Consider the following 27,066-nt stretch of genomic DNA (forward strand, 5'->3'; position numbering starts at 1 on the left):
ACATGCCCTCATTTGTGTACGTGTGTGCCTGCGTGTGTGTTCATGCAATTCGATTTCACGTTAAGATGCATGTAATTGCCACCACAATCAACATACAAAACTGTTCCATCCAGGGACTCCCTTGTGCTATTTCTTTATAGTCACGCCCACTCCTCCCCACCCTGATACCTGTCCCTTGGCAACAGCGCACCTGTTCTTCAACTCTATAGCTTTATCATTTCAAGAATGTTACATAGGGCTTCCCTGGTGGCGCAGTGGTTGAGAGTCCGCCTGCCGATGCAGGGGACATGGGTTCGTGCCCCGGTCCGGGAAGATCCCACATGCCACGGAGCGGCTGGGCCCATGGGCCATGGCCGCTGAGCCTGCGTGTCTGGAGCCTGTGCTCTGCAATGGGAGAGGCCACAACAGTGAGAGGCCCGCGTACCGCAAAAAAAAAAAAAAAAAAAAAAAAAAAGAATGTTACATAAATGGAATCGCACAGTACATACCCTTTTAAGATTGGCTTTTTTTTTCACTACACATAATGCCCTTCAGATCCATCCACTTGTGCATGTATCAATTGTTAGTTCCTTGTGTTGCTGTGTAATGGTCCACATACGCCTTTTAAGACCTAGTCTTGAAAGTCACATAGTTTTACTTCTGTGATAATTAGAGACCTGTCCAGATTCAAGGGGAGAAATCTGCCCCCTACCTTGATAAAAGTGGAGTCAATATCCCCTTATAAGAAGAGCATGAGGGGGCTTCCCTGATGGCACAGTGGTTAAGAATCCACCTGCCACAGCAGGAGACACAGGTTCGAGCCCTGGTCTGGGAAGATCCCACATGCCATGGAGCAACTAAGCCCGCGCGCTACAACTACTGAGCCTGCGCTCTAGAGCCCATGAGCCACAACTACTGAGCCTGTGTGCCACAACTACTGAAGCCTGTGCACCTGGAGCCAGTGCTCCGCAACAAGAGAAGCCACTGCAATGAGAAGCCTGTGCACCACAATGAAGAGTTGCCCCCGCTCTCCGCATCTAGAGAAAGCCCACGCACAGCAACAAGACCCAGTGCAGCCAAAAATAAATAAATAAATAAATTTATAAGGGGGAAAAAAAGAAAAAAGAAGAGCATGAGGAACAGGAGGACTGCTGTGGCCATCTGGGAAAATGTAACCTGCCACAGATGGTAAGTGGCAAAGATGGGATTCAAACCCGGGTAGTTTGACTCCAGGTCCCACATTTTTAGGGTAACAACATGGCCATTCTTGTCACAACAAAGGGAATGAAATCATTACAAACTTAATTGAAGAACAGGCTGATAAGCATATTTAAAGTATGCAACGTTTGTTATATTTAATTAAAAGAATTCGGAGACAATTAGGAAAGGCTTAGCAACATTAGAATCCTATATGTTCGCTGAAAAAAAAATGATGATAAGAACCATTTAGGTAAGCATCCTGGAAGTAAAAAGACAGATATTATAATTCCTTTTTCATTTTACAGAACTTCTGATCTCCTAGCTTTCTGTTGACTGGAAATACTCCATGAATGTTTACTACTTAGGAAGATGTCTAACTGAAGTTGGAACCTAAAAAACCCTATCTTAGAGGTAGATTGTCCAGAATACTTTCCTGAGAGGAAAGAATTCTGGAACCACAGCACAGTTACTGCCCCAAATAAGTTAATCTTCTGTCCTCTCTAGGACTATCACTAGCCCATAGGCACCTTTGAGTGAATTAGAAGAAGACACCCCTTCCTCTGGACAGATGCAGCCTGGCACCAACTCTCATAGCTTAGCCTTTGTTGCTGTGAGATAATAGAAAATGTATATATTCATCTCTGCTCCCAGTTCCTGGCACAGAGCTCCTAAAACCCTTGTAATTTCCTAAATAGATACACCAGGAGCATCTTTTATTCTAATATTGGTCTTTGACCCTGCATCCTGACACGAAGCTCCTAAATCCCTTGGAATTTCCTGGATAATAGGAATGTATTTTGTTCTAATGAGGTGACTCTTGGTGGGCTTCTGGATGGGACCGGTCATCAGAAAGACCAAGCCATGATTAGAAGCTTGAAACTTTCACCTCTACCCACCCACCCAGTTCTCTGAAGAGGGGCTGGAAATTCAGTTAATGTTCGATCATGCCTATGTGATGAAACTTCCATAAAAATCCCCAGTTGGCACTTTTATGCTCTGAATAAACATAGCAATCAGTTGAGCTCTACCTCCTGCCCTGCAGTGGTAAAGGGTAAACCTAGGATGATAATTCAAATCTCTGTTATTCCAGGGTTTCGATTCATCACTAAGCTGCATCCATTTCTCTCTCCAAAAGACAAATAAAAGTACTGTTATTTTTATGGCTGAGTAATATTCCATTGTATATATGTACCACATGTTCTTCATCCATTCCTCTGTTGATGGACATTCAGGTTGCTTCCGTGTCTTGGCAATTGTAAATAGTACTGTAGTGAACATTGGGTTGCATGTATCAATATCTTTTCCGATTATGGTTTTCTCTGGATATATCCCATTTGCAGCAACATGGATTGACCTAGAGATTATCATACTAAGTCAGACAGAGAAAGACAAATATCATATGATATCGTTTATATGTGGAATCTAAAAAAATGATATAAATGAACTTATTTACAAAACAGAAAGACTCAGAGACTTCAAAAACAAATTTATGGTTACCAAAGGGGAAAGGTGGCAGGAGAGGGATAAATTAGGAGTTTGGGGATTAACATATACACACTACTATATATAAAATAGATAATCAACAAGGACCTACTGTATACCACAGGAAACTCTACTCAGTAATCTTTAATAACCTATATGGGAAAAGAATCTGAAGAGAATGGATATATGTATATGTATAACTGAATCACTTTGTTGTACACCTGAAACAAACACAACATTGTAAATCAACTATACTTTAACATAAAAAAATTAAATTTAAGAAAGTACTCTTAAAAACAATCTACAGAACCTACCAACTTTTCACTTTAAGTTAGAACCTTGGAAGGAATGAAACTAAGCTCTGTTCAAATATGGTAACAAAAAAGTTGGATTTAATCAAGCAAATAAATCAGAGAAAGTAAGGAATTAGAAGTGAAAAGGAAAGTTAGAGGAAAAAAGCCTTTCACTGATTTTTTTGGATTTCCCCTCAGATTGTCACTTGTATACTACTATATTATACTGATTACAGTAGTCAGTTCATTTATTCCAAATTCCGAGATGAAGGGTTTACAGTACAGTATTTGTCATCTTTGTCATCTTTCTGAATGACGTTCTTTATAGAACCCCCTTTCAGAGCATTTCTCAGCATGGTACATGTCTTTAGAATGTAGCATAAATTTTAAAATAAATTGAGGAGGCAGGAATAGACTGGGATAGGACTCCTTATTATATAGAAAGACTTGTTTAAGCAACTATCGTCACTCAAAACCTAGAGCCCGTGTCCAGTCATTTACTCTAACAGATCCCATGCTGAAGAACATTCTCAGCACTGGCAGGGTGTCTGGGCACCCAGTCCCCCACTCCACCAAGCTAGACAAGGCTACAGCAACACTCCCAATCACCCCTGAGTTACAGTGAGTAGATGCAGAGTCCCTGGGCCCTCCTGGACCTTGGGTGCTACCAGGCTAAGAGCAGCCAGAAGTAAACCTGGCCAGGCAATCACAGAAGTTTCTTTTATGCTGAGGTGAATGCTAAAGAGGAACAGCTTCAATAACAGCTCTGTTTGACACCCATATGACATTCCTGGCCTGACCCCCTGAGTCTGTGGCATCACCACTTCTATACATCCAGAGCCGCCATTTAAAAATGTCCCAGTCTTGATTGTGTGCCAGTGGCATACAGCTGGGTGTCCACAGATGTCCTCAAACTTTGTTTTGTTTTTTTTTCTTTTCTTTTCTTTTCTTTTTTTGCGGTACGCGGGCCTCTCACTGTTGTGGCCTCTCCCGTTGCAGAGCACAGGCTCCGGACGCGCAGGCTCAGCGGCCAAGGCTCACGGGCCCAGCCGCTCCACGGCACGTAGGATCTTCCCGGACCAGGGCACGAACCCGTGTCCCCTGCATCGGCAGGCAGACTCTCAACCACTGCACCACCAGGGAAGCCCTTTTTTTCTTTTCTTAATTAATTTTTATTGGAGTATAGTTGCTTTACAGATGTCCTCAAACTTTGTAAAACCACCATTTCCAAACATTTCTCTATTAGTGCCTTTATCTTATCCTCAAGAATAGGAGGTTATCTTTGAATTCTGCAGAGAACCAAACAGTGCTTGTTATGAGGTAGCAAGTTTTGGCTGATTTACAGCCCCGGTAGAACAAATTCTATATCTAATCACGGTTGGGCATGATTGCCTCCCCACCACCTTGCATATCCTTCCTTTAGAATAATTTTTGTATCTTCCAAGCTAACATCTGACAACTTTAAAACTAAGGAACATCTTCTTTGCATTATCTAAAACAAGATTGGCAATCTTTAACCTTGGTGTCCAAATTGGCCCATTGATTTAGGACACAGGTCATCAAAAACAGTCACATTCTGTCTAGAAACTACTATCAAAATCTAGAGCATATGTGAGAATATCACCGGGTGTGGGTCATGCTACCTTGAGAGAAGCAGGGAAAGAGCTATAAAGAGAACCCAGAAACAAGGAAATGAACAATGGATAGGAGGAAGAGAGATTTTCACCCTTTCCTCTCCTCCACCCCTGCTCTTGGCTCTAGTAGGTTAGGGAGTCTTCTGTTGCCAGATTTAATAAATAAAACTACAGTCTGTCTAGTTAAATTTCAGATAAATGATGAATAATTTTATAGTATAAGTATAACCCTGTGGAATATTTGGGACATACTTATGCTAAAAAAAATTATTTACTCTAACTGAAATTCACATTTGACTGGAGCAAACTGTACTATGGTGAGAAAAGCAAAGATTTTGAAACAAGGCGAACATAGATTTGAATCCTGCAAAATTGCTTATTATTCATGAGGCCCTGGCCATGTTATATAGCTACTTTGAGCCTCAGTCTCCACATCTTCAGATGAAGAATGACATTACTTCATAGAGTTGTCATGGGGATTAGAAATAAGCAAATGCTGCAACTAGCAAATGCTCAACAAGATGATGTCCTCTGGTTAATCCTCTTAAATTGTTGTTATATTTTCTGCTTCATTCTTCTTTCTACTTCTGATCTAAAATACATCTAGGGGCTTTCCTGGTGGCACAGTGGTTGCGAATCCGCCTGCCAATGCAGGAGACACAGGTTCGAGCCCTGGTCCGGGAAGATCCCACATGCCGCGGAGCAACTAGGCCCGTGCGCCACAACTACTGAGCCTGTGCTCTAGAGCCCACGAACCACAGCTACTGAGCCCACGTGCCACAACTACTGAAGCCCGCGCGTCTAGAGCCCATGCTCTGCAACGACAGAAGCCACCGCAACGAAGAGTAGCCCCCGCTTGCTGCAACTAAAGGAAGCCCGCACGCAGCAACAAAAGACCCAATGCAGCCAAAAATAAATAAATAAATTTTAAAAAATAAATAAATAAAATACATCTAAAATCCAAATATTTTTACAGCCTTCTTCTCCCCCCACCCATTACCACTCCACTTCATGTAATATGGAGAACACATATTAATTTTCCACAGCTTTTTTCCCCCACCACAGATAATTTATTGTCATAGGAACCATAAAGTGTCATAAAACTATGGCATTTTCATTTGCAGCCACATGGATGGGCCCAGAGATTATCATACTAAGTGAAGTAAGTCAGACAGAGAAAGACAAATACCATATGATATCACTTATATGTGGAATCTAAAATATGACAAAAATGAACTTATCTACGAAACAGACTCACAGACATAGAGAACGACTTGTGGTTGCCAAGGGGGAGAGAGGTGGGGGAGGGAAGGAGTGGAATTTCGGGGTTAGCAGATGCAAACTCTTATATACAGAATGGATAAGCAACAAGGTCCTATAGGGAACTATATTCAGTATCCTGGGATAAGCCATAATGGAAAAGAATATGAAAAATAATGTATATTTATGTGTAACAGAATCACTTCGCTGTACAGCAGAAGTGAACACAACATTATAAATCGACTGTACTTCAATAAAGTAAACTAAAAAAAAAAAAAAAGACATCTATGGCATTTTAATTCCCCGGCTCAAGATAGGCCTGGAGGGTCCTGCAAAGTTGAGAGCTGGGACTATTGCAGGGACAACAGAGCACAGTGTGTTTAGAGGGGGGTTACAGCACAGAATACCAGCTATCAGTGTTATTCCTTAACCACTGAACGATAATGAAGCTATTCACTGGAGAGAAGCTAAGAGTTTAGTAGGTCTCTTTTCCTACATAAGCTCTGGAAAAGCCAAAGGGAATGATTTTTAGGGTTAAAAAATGGTTTTGGCTTCTCCCGCCTGAGTCGTTAAGGAGGCGAGAGGGTTGTCTCAGTACAATCCAGATCAGATAATTACAACTGACCTACTGAAAACTGTAACCACACTTAGAACACAAACTGCTGCTGAGGGGAGGAAATGTGCTTGGAAAGTTTTATTAATAAAGTATAGCATTATGAAAGAAACCTCACAGACATGAAAAGAAATGCTTACCTCGGAAACCACAAGCGTGCAAGTCCTGTTCTCCATCACCTACTGGAGCAGACTCTACAACCCAGGAATTGAAGGACTGCTTTCAATAGCTGAGGGGTCCAGTGTACTCTGGAAAATTTGCCAAAATCTCTCTTTGTCTGCTCACACAAAATCCTGGTGATCCCCCATCATACAGGGAGACTCAGCTGACAGTGAGACTGATGACTCCACACAATGTTAGGGGAAAAGTAAATGGAGACAGCCATTCTATCAGCTTCTGTCAATATTTAAATGCACCCGTCCCTTAATTCAACAATTCCACTCTGAAAGATCTCTCTTAAGGACATGCTTATTCACAAAGTTAAATATGTATTTTTAGAAAACTGTCACTGCAAAATTGCTTATTGTAGCAAACAATTAGAAATATCCTAAATGTCTCTCAATAGAGGAACAGTTGAATGTATGACAGTGTAGTTTTACTGTGAAATATACACCGCAGTTAAAAAGAATGAGATATGTTTATATATACTAATAAAAGCTTTCTAAGACAAATTTTAAGAAGGTGGTTGCGGGGGCTTCCCTGGTGGCACAGTGGTTGAGAGTCCACCTGCCGATGCAGGGGACACGGGTTCGTGCCCCGGTCCGGGAAGATCCCACGTGCCGCAGCGTGGCTGGGCCCGTGAGCCATGGCCGCTGAGCCTGCGCGTCCGGAGCCCGTGCTCCGCAACGGGAGAGGCCACAACAGTGAGAGGCCCGCGTACCGCAAAAAAAAAAAAAAAAAAAAGTTTCCCTCAGATTAGAGGTTAGTGTAACTGCAATAATGGAGCATTACCTAGGATGTCCCTAGGTCTTTCACATGTCAGTGTTTCCCAACCTCATCTGCATATTGGAACGCCTGGAGAAATGTAAAGAATATGGATGGCTGAGTTCCACTCTCAAAGATTCTGAGTTAATTGTTCTGGGGAGTTTTAGAGGCACCTCAGGTGATTCTAAAATACAGCCAATGTTGAGAACCACTGATGCAAATAGAATCTTGGTCTAACTCTGCAACCCCTGGTCCTCCAGACTTGCCCAGATATGCTCAGATTTGTCAAAATCCTAGGGTGAGCATAGTTATAGCTTTGTTACCCTTCAATGTCTGGTCCCTTGTGTTCACAGAGAGGATTACTAAAACTCATTTTATTTATTTATTTATTTGTTTGTTTGTTTGTTTGTTTGGCTGCACCGGGTCTTAGTTGCGGCACGTTTGAGCTTCGTTGCGGCATGTGGGGTCTGTAGTTGCGGATGCGAACTCTTCTTAGTTGAGGCATGCAGACTCTTATTTGCGGCATGTAGGATCTTGTTCCCTAACCCTGGACCCCTGCCCTGGGAGCGCGGAGCCTTAGCCACTGGACCACCAGGAAAGTTCCTTTTCTTTCTTTTTTTTTTTTTCATGTAAAACCTGTGAGCTATGCTCACATATGCTGCCTTACCATACACTATCTATATGTGCACACAGGGGTTTTTTTCCCCTACCAAATGCAAATGCTAAAAACACTACCATCTGGTCAACCCCTGCTGACCCCTAATTGTTCAACCAATAAGGGCAACCAATAAGGGCAAGAACATTTCTAAAAATGAGAGAGAGATTTTATCTGTTAAATGTGTTCGGAGTTCTCATTACCTTCAGAACATAAAAAAATTTCCCATTCCATATACTGTTTAGTGATGCATGATAAGCACAAAGCGTTATTATGCATCTTATTTGAGAAGCACAAAGATATTGCTAGAAAACACGATGTTTACACTGTAGGAGCTTACCACTGAAATAAGGAGATTCAACATAAACCACTAAGAGAGTACTTTTAAAGAGCAAAGGATGAATAAATACAGTTGAGTAAGATGCAAACACTGCGATATTAATGACTACCTCAGGTCAAAATATTTTTTATATTTAGAAATTTTTTCTAAAGTTTCGAACAACCTGTGAGGTAGATTCTCCCTGTGCTTTAATTTATTTTTTTTTATTTATTTATTTTTGCAGTACACAGGCCTCTCACTGCCGTGGCCTTTCCAGTTGCGGAGCACAGGCTCTGGACACGCAGGCCCAGCGGCCATGGCTCACGGGCCCAGCCACTCCGCGGCATGTGGGATCCTCCCGGACCGGGGCACAAACCCACGTCCCCTGCATCGGCAGGTGGACTCTCAACCACTGCGCCACCAGGGAAGCCCTCCCTGTGCTTTAAAGAACAGAGAAATATAGTGCAGAAGTTAAGTAACTTACCCCAAATCACAGAGTTACTATTCCATTATCATACTATGTAGTAGTATTATTCTTCAGTAATTTAAATATACATTTTGATGAAGACAAAAAATTCATACCAACATTCTGTGAAAATGTAATTCCATTTCCACGGTATCAAGTCAATATATTACATGCAGCTATCATGACTCTTTTAGGAATTTTAGAAAGTTTAAAGAAGACATTAAAATGTCTGGTGAAGATGCAGTGCTTGGGAAGTCAGAGCTGATAAAACGACTTCCCCCAGCAAACCATCCCCCTTTCCATCCGTGGTTTCCTTATGTATAAAACATGGATACTATTTTTACACCTGCCTCAAGGACATGCCATGAGAACAGAGAATTTCCTCACTGCGGTGTAAGAGTGGTTTTGTTTTGATTTTAATGTCCTGAGATTAAGAAGTTTGAGAGGTGGGTTTTCTCCCAAAGCTAAAGCAGCCAAGGTGGAGGGTGTCACATCTTCCTGGGTTCTTCCAAGGCTGAATGTGTCCTCCATGGGGGTTGCGAGGAAGAGGCAGCAGCCTGGCCCCGGCCAGAGGTCACCCTCTGTGCCCGGCAGGTGGTCCTGGCATTGTAGCAGGACAGGCATACTGCTAGCATTGCCTTCACCAATGAGTCTTTTTTTTGTTTTTCAGAAGTAAAGAATGTCTGGGTTTTTTTAAATTATTATTTATTTAATCTATTTATTTTTGGCTGCTTTGGGTCTTCGTTGCTGCACACGGGCTTTCTCTAGTTGCAGCGAGCAGGGGCTACTCTTCATTGCGGTGCCTGGGCTTCTCATTGCGGTGGCTTCTCTTGTTGCAGAGCATGGGCTCTAGGCACGTGGGCTTCAGTAGTTGTGGCACGAGGGCTCAGTAGTTGTGGCTCACAGGCTTAGTTGCTTTGCGGCATGTGGAATCATCCTGGGCCAGGGATCGAACGTGTGTCCCCTGCATTGGCAGGCAGATTCTTAACCACTGTGCCACCAGGGAAGTCCCATCAATGAGTCTTGGCAACAAGCAGCCCCTGACGGACCACTGAGCACCCAAACCTTCTCTCTGTCTCCAAGTACCAGAGCTGGGGAGGGGAACACTGAAGTTGACGAGTACTTGGTTGAGTTGGACAAGCTTCAGCAACCTCAGCTGGGGTGGCGGGGATTGGAGGTGGGTGTGGGTGTGGGGTTGAGGGGAGGGTGAGGGCAGGGGTGAAGAAGCCTAGCAAGGTCAAGGCTAAAGTCTTCCAGGAGTTGCCCTGAGGAAGGAGCATCTCCTAAGAAGGAAATTTTGGAAAATGTAATATAGGAGACATTACCAACATGGAGTCAATAAGCTGAAAAATAACTTTTAGTTTATTCTAATACTTTATTTATAATTTCAAATAAATTGTAAACAACTACACTAGAGGAGAGACAATTTTCTTTCCAATCTCTCTATAGAAAATAATTATTACAAAATCTTTGTCACGTCAAGAGGTAATCAAAGAGTATGCAAGAAAAGAAGATTTTAGGGTATGTTCGTGAGCTAATAAAGATAATATTAATACTGAGTTTTTAAATTTATTTTTAATGTTTGTGGTATTTGTTAGCTCTTTCAAATGTGTAACTTGTGGTGATTAATAGTTCTAAATAAACATTGAATCTTGTATTCACATTTTTGCATTCCTTGTCTTCAAGAGCGTCCCCAAATTGTATAAACTTCAGGCTCACAAAACCTGGAACGTTCTGAGTACAATATAAATTCAATATGGAGTGAACTAGTCTATAAAAATCCAAATCTAGAGCGTTACTGTCACTCATAGAACACCTGAGATATCAGATAGATGAGAGACTTGGATGGTGGAGAGGGGTGGAAAAGAGAGCTAAGTGGCAATGATAACAGACACCCAGGACTAGATCGGGCAGCGTGACAGTCTGTCCCTGTCCAAGGGCATAGAGGACACTCACTCACAGGCCACGGTAAGGAGTTTAGCTCTTACTCTAAGAGCAATGGGAAATCATCAGCAAGCTTTAAGCAAGGGAGGAAGTGTTCAAGATGAGGAAGCAAGTGTGTGAGCAGGGACACCACTTATCAGGAGAGAAATGGTGACAGTTGTTCAGGATTTCCCCTGCCCCATGTCTACGGTCACCAAGTAGAATCAGCCTACCTGTGAGGAGCCCGAGGTTCACTGGCTCCCCCAGAAATCCTTGCTTGACCAGTTGACTCCTGAGTCTGCAGCCGAGCACTACAAAAACCCCTGGGGGAGGTGGACGGCTCACATGCTCTCAGCTTTCCATGAATCATTTAGATGGGAAACTGAAGCCTGCTCAGATAAAATGATCTGTGAACTTCAGGTCAGGATCATACTCCTGTCCCAAATGTATGGCTTTTTCTCCCCCTTCAGGGAGTGTGGGTATATTTAAAAAACAAACTATTTTCATTGTCACCGTTTCCTAGCAACCAAAAAAAAAGCATCTATTTTCCGGATGCCTGTGAGCCCCAGCCCAGTGGATGCTCAAGCACGGAGAGAACAGAAGCACTGGGATCACTCGGTTGGTGAGAGATTCTGAAAGGGGAATCCGTTAATAGAACACGGTCTGAAGGACCTGTACCACAGATGCCGGGGTGCAGAGCGGGGTCCTGCAGGGAGTGTGCAGATTTTCTTCAGGGCGTGATATTCCTATAGAAATTGGGGGCTGTGACTTCTGGGGGGGTTGGTTTCTATGAAACAGCTAATGCATGAGGCAGCTGACATCTTTCCAGCAGCTCTTTTATGTGTATTTCCAGCCAGAGTCTTGTTTTCATTAAAACTCTATAGACAGAAAAGAGGGGCAACTGGCTGAATTCAAATCTAAGCTGAACAGAGTCTGTGCAAATGGTCCTCTTTCAACTAGGCACAGAGACTCAATGCATGGAAGTCACTGAACTGGACAGCTGGCAGAAACCTCTTCAGTCATTCAGTGCTTTTTTTTACAGAGGAGGAAACATGAAAACACAGAGAGGAAAATGAACTCGTCCAAGGTAGCCTCACAGGGTCTCCTAACCTCCAGCCTAGTGGGAACGGAAGATGCTCATATTTTTAAAATCTTTATGAGAAGTCCCTAGCGCTCCAGTGGTTAGGACTCTGTGCTTTCACTGCTGAGGGTGCAGGTTCATCCCCTGGTCAGGGAACTACGATCCCGCAAGCCATGTGGTACGGCTGGAAAAAAAAAATCTTTGCATATTATGCCACATTGAGTGGTAAGGGGGAGGAAGAATGGGTCTAAGTGGAAGCTGTCCCAACAACCAAGAGACTCACATTTTATAATTGGTGTTTCTGAAATTCAAAGGACTGGCTCAGAATTACAAAACAAGAATAGGTTAGAGCAAATGCTAAATCTTTTGCTTTTTAAAAAGGCATCTTGGGCTTCCCTGGTGGCGCAGTGGTTGAGAGTCTGCCTGCCGATGCAGGGGTCACGGGTTCATGCTCTGGTCCGGGAAGATCCCACATGCTGTGGAGTGGCTGGGCCTGTGAGCCATGGCCGCTGGGCCTGCACATCCGGAGCCTGTGCTCCACAACGGGAGAGGCCACAACAGTGAAAGGCCCGCGTACCGCAAAAAAAAAAAAAAAAGGCATCTAAGCTAAGGAAGTGCCAATCCCCCACCCCAGTCAAGGAATTGAGGTAGGACAAATGTTCTACCAACAAATGTTTTTTAAATTTTTGAGTTAGGAGAATGATAGCACATGCCAGCCTTTATGGAGTTGTGGAATGTTAGGGTGAAATGTGCTCTGGGTGCTGTTAACCAGGCTCATCACGTTTTAGATGACACCTGAGACTGGGGTGCAGAAGAGCCAGGAGGCTTGGCCACGGCCATGGCCACAGCAGTCAGTGGTGGAGTGGACTCCACATTCTGGCGTCTGGCCTCTCCAGGTGCAGCACTTTCCTTGTCTAGGCCACCAGGCAACCTTTCTGGCTTGCAGTGTCCTCTCCCAACTGATTCTCCTGTAGGGTGCAACATTACTCTCTTTATAGTTAACCCATTCCTATGGAATGCTCTGACTTTATTCCCTTTTTTACATTCCATCCAAGGCTTTAGCAGATGTAGCCACAGCAAGAATGGTCCAAAATAATTAAACCAATTCAGTGAAGAATTTATTTAAATCAGTGGCATCCTGTTTCCTCTCCGATTATTGTTGGAGAGCTGAATCGAATAAAGTTTAATGTTTATATGCTACAATTAAAAACAAGTTTCTAGGGCTTCCCTGGTGGTGCAGTGGTTGGGAGTCCGCCTGCCGATGCAGGGGACACGGGTTCGTGCCCCAGTCCGGGAAGATCCCACATGCCGCAGAGCGGCTGGGCCCGTGAGCCATGGCCATTGGGCCTGTGCGTCCGGAGCCTGTGCTCCGCAACGGGAGAGGCCACAGCAGTGAGAGGCCCGCGTACCACAAAAAAAAAAAAAAAGAAAAAAGAAAAAAAAAGTTTCTGAAGTTTTTTTTCCCAACCATTTCAGAGTAGTGATTTAAAAATATGTGCATAATTTCAAAAGTACAGAAGGTAATATAATGAACATCTATGGACCTATCATCCCAGAGACAATAAATGTTAACAATTTTCTTATATGTATATTAGTCAGGGTTCTCCAGAGAAACAGAAACAACAGGATGTGTATATATACATAAAGAGAAAATTAATTTACTGAATAGGCTCATGTGATTGTGGTGGCTTGACCAGTCCAAAATCTGATGGGTTAGCCTGGCAGGATTGAGACTCAAGGAAGAGTTGCAATTCAAGTCTGAGGGTGGTCTGCTGGCAGAATTCCTTCTTGCTCGGCAAAGGTCAGCCTTTGTTCTTTTAAGGCCTTTAACTGATTGGATGAGGTCCACCCACATAATGGAGAGCAATCTGCTTTACTCAAAGTCTACTGATTTAAATGCTGACCTCATCCAGAAAACACCTTCACAAAAAGAATCAGAATAATGTTGGACCAAATATCTGGGCACAGTGGCCCAGCCAAGTTGACACATAAAATTAATTAACCATTACAACTTGCTTTAAATCTTTTTTAAGAAACAAAACATTGCAGATAAAGTTGATAGCCCATCTATACCTCTCCCTGGGCACTCCATTCAATAGTGATGATTTCTAAAATTAAGTCCTTTTTGTGACTTCAGGCCCCCTTTGACCCCATCAGCTGAACTTCAGTTTCTGGTTCAACGTGGGGGTGAGAATTGAAGGTATGGCCTCACCTTTCCCATCACCACACATTCTTACCGGGACCTGCTGGCCATAGGAAGTTGTACCTGGGTTCTATAGAAACCTCCATCATGAGCCAGGAACCAGGTAGGGTCACGGAGAGTCACTATGTTGAATGCACACAGAACTCAAACATAATCAGATCACAAGCCATCTATGTTTGGACTTTTCTGTCTAGATAGTCTCATCCACAAGTACATGAGCTGTGTCTGTTTTATGGATACTTGCAAGGTTATGGCAAGAATAAGTAAATGATGAACACTGGAAAAGTGTGGAAGGAATAAGAGGTGTCAGGTAAACTCAAGGTACAGTGCACTGGCCTCCAGACAGCTTTCTGACCTGGAACCTGCTGGATAGGAGGCCTGCACACTCTCGGATCCCTTCCAGAGCCTAGGACTCCATGACTGGTATTAGGAGTGATAGCATCCCTAACTCAAATTCTCTCTGATTTGCTGCTGTAGCTTCTAGGTTCAGAGAAGCTGGGTCTTTCCAAAGGAAAACAGGTGCAGTGTAGCTGCAGATACCTGCTCATCTGGATAAGCCTTTAATCATGGAAAGAAGGCTACTAAAGAAGGAAATGAAAAAACTCCTGTAAGTCTGATTGAGAATAACTTACATTTACTGCACTGAGCATTTGGTGGGGTTTATGTCACAGATGGTCTGGATATTGGCAGTGGGGTAAAAACCTAAAGAAGAATCTGTTCCTGGGCTATAGGAGAAAGCCGGATGATCTGGCCTCTGTCTCCTGCCCAAGAGGCCTCACATGTGGTGCAAAGCAGGATGCTGAATCTCTTGGGAGGATGTTTCTGCCAGCAACGTGCACATCCGAGGCATCCCCATTCTAGAGTCTAAGATCTGAGCCCACAGTCCCAGCCTGTGCTGGGCAGCGTATGCCTTTGAAAGGGCCCGACTGGTAAAAGGTATAGATTTCTGGAAAAATGTACCCAAGGGCCCAGCATTTAAATTGCAGACTCTGCTTCTTCTATTGTCAGGCTTATTGATTAAATAATTTATCTCCATCTTCTGCACTCCGAACTTTGTTTTAAACACATAAAGAAAACATTAAGTTTTCCAATGGAAATTTTTTTCCTCCTGTGGTAGCTTTTCTTTGACTTGGTATTTTGTTAAGAGGTTGGTGAAAATCACAGACCATATAAAAAGAGGAGAAAAAGGTTATTATGTTCTATTTCATGATTATAGGCACAACAATAATACCCTTTTATTAGAGATCTTATCATAGTCTCCATTAAATGTCCTTTCTCTGCCTACTAAGATAATTATCTTTTAACAAGTTCTTTAAGAAATGCTGCAATAGGGGCTTCCCTGGTGGCGCAGTGGTTGAGAGTCCGCCTGCCGATGCAGGGGACACGGGTTCGTGCCCCGGTCCAGGAAGATCCCACATGCTGCAGAGCAGCTGGGCCCGTGAGCCATGGCTGCTGAGCCTGTGCGTCCAGAGCCTGTGCTCCGCAACGGGAGAGACCACAGCAGTGAGAGGCCCACGTAGCACAAAAAATAAAAAGAAATGCTGCAATAAACTATGTATGAATTCACACATGTTTACATGTATGTGTTTGGAGGTCAACATAATAAAAAACAAACCATGATTAAGAATACCAGTTCCTCTACATATCTCATCCAAAGAACTGGAATTTCAAAACTGATATAAATATAATTTTTTATGTATATATAGTTTAATTTTACCCAAAGAATCTATTTAGGCTACTTTAAATAAAGTGTCTTGGAATTACAAAGCAAAATTTCAAGAATTTTTATCAATCTAGAATAGATTGATGACTCAGAAGAAGGGCTTTTAGAACCCCAAAGCAAATTTATCCCCAGCATAGGAACTTGTCCAAAGTGTTTGGCAAAGACCTTGACCAACAGAACTGTCCTTATGTAACATTGTGAGATCGACCTTGGAGACCCCAGAGTCTTTTTTCCTATATCCATTCCCTCTTCTTGCCTTTCCCAGGGTAGTCCTCCTTTCTATTCACCTCCCAGGGCCTTTATTCTACCCTCCCCTTATTTAAAGTCCATTAGGAAAGGATCTGGTAAGGATACACTAAAGTGGAATCACTAATATGTTTTTACACATAACTCCTCCTAACAGTATTTGCTTTCTAATGGGAAAAAAGCCTTCAGGCAAAAGAACACATCTGTGTGGAATATCATATATCTGGAAGTTATCAACTTTGGACATCCTGCCTGAATTTAGCAAGGGCAGCAAGGGAATCTTTATTTTAAACAGTGGGTCTCAATCCTTTCGGTTTTGTAAAATCTGTTCTGCCTTTGGGGATTTATCATACTGCCTGCTTTCCTAGAAATTCGGTTCTATGTGAGTTTAATTTTACGATAAATGTGATTTGTTCATGATGGTTAGACACTTTAAACCTGCAGGGTTGCCGAATGGCCGTTTAAATCAAAATGAATATTAACTCAGCTACCAGAGCCATCGGTGACTTTGCCTGTATTTGGTGGAGGAGGGAGGGATGGGGAAGGAATGTTCTTCTGCAGACCGTGCTCCCATGTCTTTCCCGCTGGTTCAATCCTGCTCTCTTGCTTTTAAGGGGAGATTATATTGGCATCAGACTTCGGGAAAATGAATTTGACCCAAAAGGAAGAAGGCAACTCACCTTTCTAGATGATATGGTAAAGAAAGGCATGCTGCCACGAGTCACATTTGTGTCTTATGTGTATTATGGGAACAGAACAAGGATCTAATATCTATCATAAGCAAGGCTAATCTTGATCCACCCAGAATGTCCTCTTCCTCATCTTCTCAACCTAGGATTGTCCATGTGGTCTCTTCAACTCATTAAACTGAAAGCAAGAAGAATGAGAAAATTAAAGTAATGAGACTTTTGCTCTTTATTTTCTATTAGGAGAGAAAAGATTTAAAAGCAAAACGAGTACAAGATTAAATGTGACAGACATGATGTTAAAAGCTTGTTGACGAGATTAACTATCGTGTAGTTCTCAAATACAATTTTTTACCATTTATGGAGAAAACCAAATAATTGAATAATCCTAAAATCCTTTTTTATTATATTATACATGTTGAAACTCAGATTCATCCTATGTAATCAAAGTTCACTTCACATAAATTAAGGAAGCTATGTAAAGATCTAATCCAAAAGAGATTAGTAAACCCTCAGCTTTTTTATGCTACCCATTTACTATTCTTGCACTAATGAGGAAGAAGAAATCACCTGTCCCTCCCCGCCCCCTCCCCTTCCCTGTCTGATTTCTCTGGAGCTGAATGAGCAGTTAAGGCTTGGTGTTCTAAACCACTTCTCTGTGCACGTATTAAATGAAGAAATTAAATCAATCGGATAAGTGCTTCTCAAACTTTAATGAGGTCTTATTACGAGACCGTTTTGGTTAAGGGGTTCAGGGGTGGGGCTGGAAATTTGCATTTCTAATGAGCAAACAGGTGATGCCAGTGCTGCTGGTCCAGGCATCAATCTTTGTATTAGGTTTCAACAAATGAGCACGGTCCTTCCTTCCTTCCTTCCTTCATTCCTTCCTTCCTTCCTCCTTTCTTTCCTTCTTTCTTTCCTTCCTTCCTTCCTTCCTTCCTTCTTTCTTTCTTTCTTTCTTTCTTTCTTTCTTTCTTTCTTTCTTTCTTTCTTCCTTCCTTTCTTTCTTTCTTTCTTTCTTTCCTCCCTCCCTTCCTTCCTTTTCACTTTGGTTCAGTCCCTGAAAGAAATAATTACATTGTTATAATTACATTGTTTACACAATGTTAGAGTTACATAGAACCTTGGAACCCATCTACAAACACAGAAACAAGACTGACCTTCCTTTTACTGGGGCTGGGGTTGGGGAGGAGAAAAGGAATGTTTTGATAGACAAATGGCAAAGATGCTTAGAAATTATCAGGAAAAGGTAGTGGGGAGGAGAAAAGGAATGTTTTGATAGACAAATGGCAAAGATGCTTAGAAGTTATCAGGAAAAGGTAGTGGGGAGGATAGGAATGAACATGGCATTGGTCCTCAGCTTTTTACCGCATATAAGACTCTTAGAAAGTCACTTGGTCTACCTCCAGTTCTCTGCTTCCGCTGGACCCTCCTCCTGGGAGGTCCTTCTCCACCTGTAGACATTCTCCTCATCCCCCAAGCCCCAGCTCCACTGACGCCTCCTCTCTGAAGCCTCCCGGGATTCCCCCAACTCCTCAGATGGACACACCACCTCCCCTGTGACCCTGGGCACTCAGTTCTGATGTTCCACAGAATTAGAAATTGTTCTCTGTGTCCCTCTTCCTCTATCTTCCCCTTTTTCTATTTTAAAATTCAAGGAAACTGTAGCCAAGAGAACAGCAATTGCTCACCCAAGGATATAGTACCATGAGTTGTTGGCAATACCTAGCTTTGAATCCAGATTCCCTGACTCCCAGTTTAGTATTCCATGAATCTATCTTTTCATTTCTGGCTCGCACGTGCACGCGCATGCGCACACACACACACACACACACACACTGCTCTAGTGTGAGGTAAATGTAATGCCTGAAGAACACTAGTTATTTCTGCCTGAGCATCAGGTTACTGGACACAGCTGGTGATCCTCACCTTTGTGGACATGACAAATAAGTAGAATAGGCATAGCAGTGCCATTGTCATTGTGCCTAGCATGTGCCTCGGCCAATGTCTCAGCCCGTTTCTTTGCTGTCTGTGCTTCCTGCTTCCAGGCACACTATGACTTGGCCATCAATGTTGCTCTGCAGTGGCTGGATCACTCAGAAGATTTAACTTGGCTGGAGTGGGAGAGAGTGTAAGTTGAATAGTTTTTTTTCTTTTTTTTTTTTTTTAACTGTGAGTATGACGGAGGAAATTCACCACAAGGCACTCAGATTTGAAAATACTATGGGGTACATATCCCCCTCCAACTAGAAACCTGAAGAAACCCTCACAGTTGTCGATTCGAGGAAGTCATATACATGCTTACATATTTTGCATCTCTGTGAGTTTGTTTCTGTCCAATGCAGATCTTTCTTGCATAGAATGTTCTGCCTTAGAAATAAAACTGTGCTTTATTGTGTACGTGCCTTGACTTTTTTTTAAAAAAAATTATCAGTTCTGTGGGTAAGGCTGCAATCTTTTCCTAAGAACTATTAAACACAACTTCTTAAGCATTTAACCAGATGTGCACCTGAGCTGAGCGGCTTGAATCACCACAGTTTGAATCCTTGCTGGGATTATTGGCATCTTCTCCCATGTGTGCCGAGCAGACCCATTCAGTTAGGAAGAACACGAAACTAATGAGGCCAGGATTGAATCACTTGTTCTGGAGGCCAGCTGTTTTTTCCGCTCTGTGACTTTAGAACACACACCTGGTGCTGAATGGTTGTATCAGCATTTAGTTGTAATAAGCAGAAAATCCGGTTTAAACGGACTTAAGCAAAAAAGTAAATAAGTTTTTAAAAAGAGAGAGGGAGGAGAGATTTATTGCCTCTGTATCTGGAAAGTCCACAGCTAGGTCCTCATTAGGCATGGCTTAATTCAAAACTCAAACCAGGTCATCAGGATCTACCTCTTGGCTACTTCCTCTGGATGGACGCTATTCCTAGTTTCAGTCCACTTTATCACAACATTCAGGCCAGGGGAGAATGGACTTTTTAAAAATCACAGAATTGTGTCTCAATGGCTCTGTTCGCTCTGACTTATCTGGGGTTGCTAGCTAATTTAGGCCACAGTGTGTTTTCCATCCTTGGAATCTAGGGGTGTCATCAGCTTCCCTGGAAGCTTACAGGCTTACAGGGGGTTAAGGCAGTTACCCCCAAGCAAACTGCCCCAAGAAGGGGAAAGAATATAGGTTGGTGAAACCACAATTTTCCACCATAGTGGCCAGTCCACCAGGATTTGATAGCTGCGGAAATGTGGATAGATGAGGGCAAATTTATCACCACTGTTGGAAGATTCAAAATTCAAAGTGTACACTTTACTGATGATGGATTAATCATATCAATTTTGTGAATAGCATAGCACACAGCCATTGGTAATTACTTATTACTTATGATTATTGTCATAACCTTAGCAGGTGTCAAACAAAATAAGAATAAACCCACCATTCTTATTTATTCATATTCCCCCTTAGGAAAATGCCATTTCGGGGTAGACCCATATATCCAAACCACAGAGAACGAGAAGCAATGATTTTATCGTCTTATGCTGGAATCTTAATGGTAAGGAAAAGAACATTATTTGCATGCATGGAGATTTTGTATCTACGATGTGCATTTTCATATTAATGAATATTTATTTTACTTTTTCAAACAATGTTTCTAAATATGTAGAATTTACTAATATTAAATTTTTATTTTTAAAGATTAATAAAAAGACTGACTTCTATATTGTATCGTGAAAACATTTAGTTAAGGGGAAAAAAATAACACATAGATCATTGGTATTAGGATACTCTGATTTATCCATTTGTTTAGAAGACATTTATTTGGTGCCCATGGTCTCCAGGCATGGTACTGGACATATGGGAGCTATAATATCTTTGTTTTGTAATAAAAGAAAAACCATGGTATGATAATTCATTTTTGTTATTGTCATTGTTGTTTAACAGAACAGTATCCCAATTGAGGAAGTCTTTAAAATTTATGGGGCTGATTCTTCTACCAATTCTTGTGCTACCAAGGTAGGGACGACCTGAGACTATCAATATAAGGGATTTTTAGAGAGAATTTCTTTATTTTATGAATTCATAATGTTGCATTTCCAGGCATGAAATAACAGTTTTATATCATGATGGATAAAACCAGATGTAGCCATATCTTGCTTGGATAATAAATGTAAGATGCTTTCCTTATGTAGAGGACTATATTCATAATACCAAATGCATTTTATGGAAGGCCAAATAGAGGCAGCCAATAGAGCACCAGGCTCAGAGTCTAGATTCTGCCTCTGTCTCTGATTAACAGAATTTCTCACTTACACCTTTCATGATGTGGATCTGGTAAGTCCAAGCGCTCCTCTTGTATGATGTACTATAGCTTCTAGCACGAGGACAAGACCTGCAACATTCATTCTCATGAGAAATTATCTAGCTTACTGCTGCCACATTTCTCCTGCCCACAAGACTGCTTGGAAGTCAGTCTAATAGAAGCACTAACGATCTGGGAGTCCAGAGACCCAGGGTGAGTTCTGACTGGGTCCCTTTCCCTCTTTGGGCTTCCATATACTCATCTTAAAAAAACAAAAACAAAACTGGAGTATTCTGAATGGTCTTTACAGTCAGTTCAGGTTTTGCTGTTTGTGAATGTATGAACCTTTAGTAAACATTTAAAATATGGGCTTCTATTTAGAGGTGAACTACTGATCCCTTTAGACACTTCTAGAAAAGGAAAGAAGAAAGGGCAGATGGGGTGGGGTTGGCAGGGATGTGTAGTGGGAGGGAGTCAGGGAGGGAAGCAGGGAGAACCCACAGCCTCACATGAGGACTTCTACTCACACAGCAGCTTTCAATGCTCCCCACCAGGATTTGGAAGGGAGGCGAGGTCAGGGGCAGGGCTACGGCCACAGGAATGCCTGCATCCTTTGTTCTCTTACCTGCAGGCCATACTGCAGACAGTGGGGTCCTATAAAGTAAAAAGTCCACCAGGGCCAGCTTAGGAGACAAGCATTTCCTCAGAAGTGTTGTAACTGAATCCAATGGCCCTCTCACCTTGATCCGTATGTAAGATGGCCTGGTCCTGAGACTCAAGTTCCCTTGATTACAGAGGAAATCAGCACCTCCTCTCTAATCACTCTGGTTTCAACTCTATCCATTCATTCATTCACTCACTCATTCATTCAATATAGTTGTAGGTGCAGGGATACAAGGGTGGGTGACTCAGAAAAGATGACTTTCTCATGAATCTCATATCTTGGAGCTGACATTCTACCTTGGCTGAGGTATAAGCCACACCAGACTCAGTGCTCCTCAGAGATCCAAGCTGTTCTTGGCTTTTGAAGAAAGCCCAGCTCTTTTGTGTTCTTTCAGAGACAAGCAAACCATGCTGCTTCATTCCTGTTCGTTTCTTCTGCAGCTTTCTCCCTTCCAGGCTTCCCTCTTCTCCCCTTTCCTCAAACCCTCCCTGCCAACACATACATATAAATATCTGAGCCCAAGCTCCACTGCTTCAGACATTGTGTTTTCTCCCCCTTCATCTTCTGTGTCTGGGACAGGTCTAGAGCAGGTCATAGGCACCTCTGGTTGGTTGGTCTCAGCTCAAGTGGCCAGAGAGCAAATACAGAAAATCACATCCTGGAGGGAATGGCACTGTGAACCCCTCCGGTCTTAGCTGGGTTATCCATCAAGAAGGTTTGCAAACATGGGTGTCAGAGTAGCTCAGATGAGCCAGGTTCATTAAAGGGGCCAGAACAGGAAGCCGCACTGTTTAGAGCGGGCTGGCCAGTCTCTATCCATCCATCCGGCCTTTCATTCATTCATTAAAGAACCTTTATTCAGCACCTTCTCTGTTCTTCACAGTCTCTGTCTTCACAATCAGTTACCAATAACAAAAAGTCCAGGTGTACAGGTAGACTACATAATGACCAGTTCTGCAGGGAAATAAATCGTACCCTCAGAGAGGGGGTGTTGTCGAACTCAAGTTCACGTGGCTGCTGCGCAGTGAGACCAAATGACGGAAACGTCTAAGTTTGGCGCAGAGCAAAGTTTATTGCCGGGCTGAGCAAGGAGAACGGGGCAGCTTCGGCTCAAAAGACCCGAACTCCCTGGTGGGTCTCAGGGAAGACGTTTTTATAGGCAAAATTTGGGGGGAGGGCTGCAGAGTATGTAACCCTCCTCTGATTGGTTGGTCACGAGGTAACTGGGTGGTGTTCTGGGAATCTCAATCATCAGCCTTCTGGTTCCAACCAGTCTGGGGTCCGTGTGCTTGTACTCAGCCTGAAATGACCTCCTCCACCTGGGTGGGAGCCTTAGTTCCCATAGAAGAACTGAGAGATACGTATCAGATTGCCATGCACATCCCCTGAAGAGGAACCAGGACCAGCCCCCATCTCTGCACTACTGTTCTTTCTCTGCATTCAGTCACTCCCCTAACTGGTAACTGTTTGAATCTGCCCTTTGGAACTCAGGGAATGTCTGATGCTTTTTTTCTACAAACAAAAAATGGGGGACATGGAAAGGCTGTGGTGTCCAGGAGGGCTCCACAGGGTCCTGCTTGGTTTCAGTCCCCGCTTTTCTTTGATACTCCTCAATCTTGAGGGGAACAGGTGTTGGACAAGAAACGGAATAATGTTTTGGATAGAGGGGTTAATCATAACTCAGCAGAGGAACTTGGTTTTAGGGGGACTGGGTTTCAGGGGCTTTCCTTCAAAGACCTCAGTTTGTTTATTGCTACAGAATATGAGTGTCCTGTACATGAAAGGCCATTTGTGTAAGGGTTAAGCATGAGAATCCTAGAGCCAGGTAGCCTGGGTTCGAACCCCAGCTCTACCAGCTATCAGCAGATTAATCCTGGGCAAGTCTTCTAAACTCTATCGGCCTTGATTTCATTTGTAAAAACAGGGACCAGAAGATGGGGTTTCTGTGGGAAATGAGGTGAGTTATATCAGTAAAGTCCTTAGTGGTTGGCACATGGTAACCTCAAAATAATAGCTATGGTTAAGGTTCTGGTACCCAGGGGGAAGGGGGTGTATCTGATTTCCTCTATATTCCTCTAAATCAGGGTTTCTTAACATTTTGGGTCAGATCATTCTTTGTTGTGTGTGTAGGGGGTGGAGTCGGGGCTGTCCAGTGCATTGTGGGATGTTTAGCAGCATCCCTGGCCTCTGCCCATTAGATGCCAATAGCTTCCCACTCCTGCCCCTTGATGTGACAACTAAAAATGTCTTTCAACGTTGCCAAATGTCCACTAAGAGACAAAATCACAGCTAGTTAAGAACCACTTCTCTAAATATTCAAAAATGAAATAGCTCATCAAGCATCCATTGTATTATTAATACATTATAAACCTTGCCTATTTTAGATAAAAAATTCTCACAAAGGGTATGAGATGATGTGAGATACAGACATAAGCATCTGAGGATCATCTACCCCTGTGGACCTCACAAGCTCCTCACTGACTCAAGGATGCCAGCTCAGGCCTTTCTCTTGTGGCTACACGTCGGCTGTACTCAGGCACCCCCTCCACATCTTAAAGAATTAGCAGGACCTCTTAATGGAAACGGAGCATTTCAAAGATTAAATTGTAAGATCTATTTTAAAACAGTCCTTTGGGATTTAACATAACTTCATAAAAATGGTTTTAACTAGGAGGTGTGGTTGTTCAAAAAAAAAAAAAGTTATTGACAAAGGTTCCTCTCTAACCGCTGCATGTATATGAATCACTTTTGATTCCTTCGGATAAAATGTCTCCTAAACAACAGCTAAAATCCTTCCCACTCAAGAGCTTAAAGCGCTGTTGAATACTAATCAGATTATGTAGAATTTCGGGCCGCTGGAATTGGCCACTTTGGTACCACATGGGTACTGTGTGTGGGCTTGATGGCTTTCTTCAGGACTATTTGCTGCCACCTAGTGACAGAAAGGCCTCCTGGACTCAGAATTGTTCAATTCTGTTAAGCTTCGCGTCCTACTCCCGATAAGGGAACTGGTTTTGGCTGACAGGGAGCCATTTTTCTGCTGAGGAACATGGACCCATAGGGAAAAAAAATTTAACTAAGACCTTCACACAAGTGAGGGTTATTTGCAGTTAGCTTCAGATAAATATAAGAGGTCCTACTCAATTTTAAACTGAAGTAAAAGGAGCATAAGTCTTCCTTCAACAAATAAAGCAAACAATAAAAATATTCTTCAGCTCCCCTTTGACAGAGAAACAGGGGAAAAGGAAAGGGGGGCAGAGAGGGTGAAAACTGGTGTAACAGAGACAAAGGCAGGTAACTAGAGAACATCAGAATCTCTTCTTTCCACACCCTAGTGTCTGACCATCCATCATTTCACTCTATCCAGACTTACATCCAGAGCCCAAAGCAAGCTCTTCAGAGGCAAACAGACTGGTGTCTAGTCCCAGCTGTGTCACTTGCTAGCTGTGTGGTACACTGAAGATATCAGTAACTTTGAAGTGAAAAAAGAGCATATGATTAACTCTAGGTTTAGGATTTCAATGTCATCCTACTTGAAAAATAATTTTTCTTGTAAACCACGCAGGAAGCTATATTAACAGCTTGCATGAATCATCAGATTATCAGGAGTCATAGAATATGTGAGCTGGAAGTGACTTTAAAATCCTCGGCTTCTCTCTTCTCCAGTGGACAGGGGAAAGCCTGTCTTTTTTTTGGCCATGCCACACGGCTTGCGGGATCTTAGTTCCCTGGAACCCAGGCCACAGCAGCGAAAGTGCCAAGTCCTAGCCACTGGACCACCAGGGAATTCCCTGCAAAAGCCTGTCTTGAGTTTTCTAAGTGTCAAAAATGCATCAGGGATGCCATAAGAACTGGTTCTCTTTCTTACACGTGGCATGTATCACCCTGCAGGGCTGTTATCATAGCCACCCTTGCTCCACACAGATACAAAGCCTCCTTGTAATTACTTTCTGTGTTTTAGGGTCATCTTGCTGAATAGATTAGATTACGTGCTTCTTGAGGTCAGAAGCCATCATTCAAGCTTATGTTTAATTCTTTACAATGCTGGATATGACACAAACTCTCAATAAGTATCTTTGCCATTTGAATAAAAGGCTGAGGTCAAATCTAGACGTGCCCTGCTGAGGTGCCTATAAGCTGTCCTGTCTATAAAGACAGCACGACTTCATTTATTGTTTAATCCAAATTTTCTGTCCTTTCTGTGTGAGGTGGCGGTTACCCAGTAACTTGCTAGCACGTTCTCTGGTTTAGTTGATTAAACTTATCACGATGTGTGGGTACCCTGATTGCCTAATAGTTTATTGGTTTTTTCTCCTCACTCAGCCCTGGAAAGGCAGGAACCTTGTTACCAACAGCAGCTCCTTGTTACCAACAGCAGCTCCTAAAACAGGGCCTGACCCACAGTAGTGCTCACTGGAAACTTGTTGAATGAATGAAAGGTTGAAGAGACAGTCCTAACCTTGAGGAAGTTTCCGGTGCAATGCAGCAGACAGCGGGTTATAACTATTGCACACTGGGGGTGTTCTATGTGACGACATGTTTTGAGTTCACAGAGGAGTGAGTCAATAATTTGGCCTTAGGATGGGATGGGGGGGGTGCCAGCGCCCGAGAGGGGAGATGGGGAGACATCGGGGTCAGTTTCTCAGAAAAGGTGATGTATGAGCCACATCTTAAAGGAAAAGTAGGAGCCTCTAGGCAGAAGAGGAGGAAAAAGCTATTCCAGGTAAAGGGAACCATGTGAAGAGCATCATTGTATGAAAGAACATTCTAGGCAAAGAACAGCAACAAAAGACAGTGTGGGAAAGTGCATGACCCATGAAACATGATCCTCAACTGCTAGTAACGCGTCAGGACGATGGGTTGGGGAAACAGGCCAAGCCCCGAAACAAGTGCTATAACCAGCAGCTGTTGACAGTACGAAGTGGGTGCAGCTTTTAAAAGTAGAACTGTTTTTTTTTTCAGGTTCCCAGAGCTCCACCCTTCCACCTCTCCTTGCACCCTTTTGCCATGTTAACAGCACCCAAAGCAGCAGAATATGCCCGCAAACAGAGTAAGCCTGTTTACTTCCATTGCTTAGAAAAATTTAAGTAAAACTAGGAGATGTACTTACAAAGTAAGGTCAAAGTTGTTATGGTAATAACATCTTTCTGTCTGGTAGAATTTAAAACAATCAGGAGCATTTATGACTTGATTTCCCTCCATCATTGAAATCAGGGAAGTCATTTCTCAGAAATTTTGGTGATGGAAGCAAAGCACCCTAGAAGGGAAGGATCTAAAACTGAGGTGGACTCATTTTTAAAAATGTTTTTATACAGACATGATGACTACATGTGTCTCTAGGTGTCAAGTTAAGAAGGGGAGCAACGAATCAAAATACCACCAGCAGCTCTACAAAGGAAGCAAATGTCACAGAATGGAAACCATAA

General features: G+C 42.8%; 1 protein-coding gene across 1 annotated transcript; it reads left to right on the forward strand.

Moving 5' to 3' along the window:
* The first annotated feature begins 14,598 nt into the window (after positions 1–14,598).
* On the forward strand, positions 14,599–27,066 carry C8H2orf80 (chromosome 8 C2orf80 homolog). Its single transcript, XM_060107335.1, has 7 exons — positions 14,599–14,639; positions 16,616–16,697; positions 18,736–18,818; positions 20,142–20,229; positions 20,619–20,690; positions 26,603–26,690; positions 26,981–27,066. Exons 1-7 carry the CDS (start codon positions 14,599–14,601, stop codon positions 27,064–27,066), a joined length of 540 nt encoding a protein of 179 aa, XP_059963318.1.

The sequence above is a fragment of the Mesoplodon densirostris genome, chromosome 8 (genome assembly GCF_025265405.1).
Source record: "Mesoplodon densirostris isolate mMesDen1 chromosome 8, mMesDen1 primary haplotype, whole genome shotgun sequence".
In the NCBI taxonomy this organism is placed as follows: Eukaryota; Metazoa; Chordata; class Mammalia; order Artiodactyla; family Ziphiidae; genus Mesoplodon; species Mesoplodon densirostris.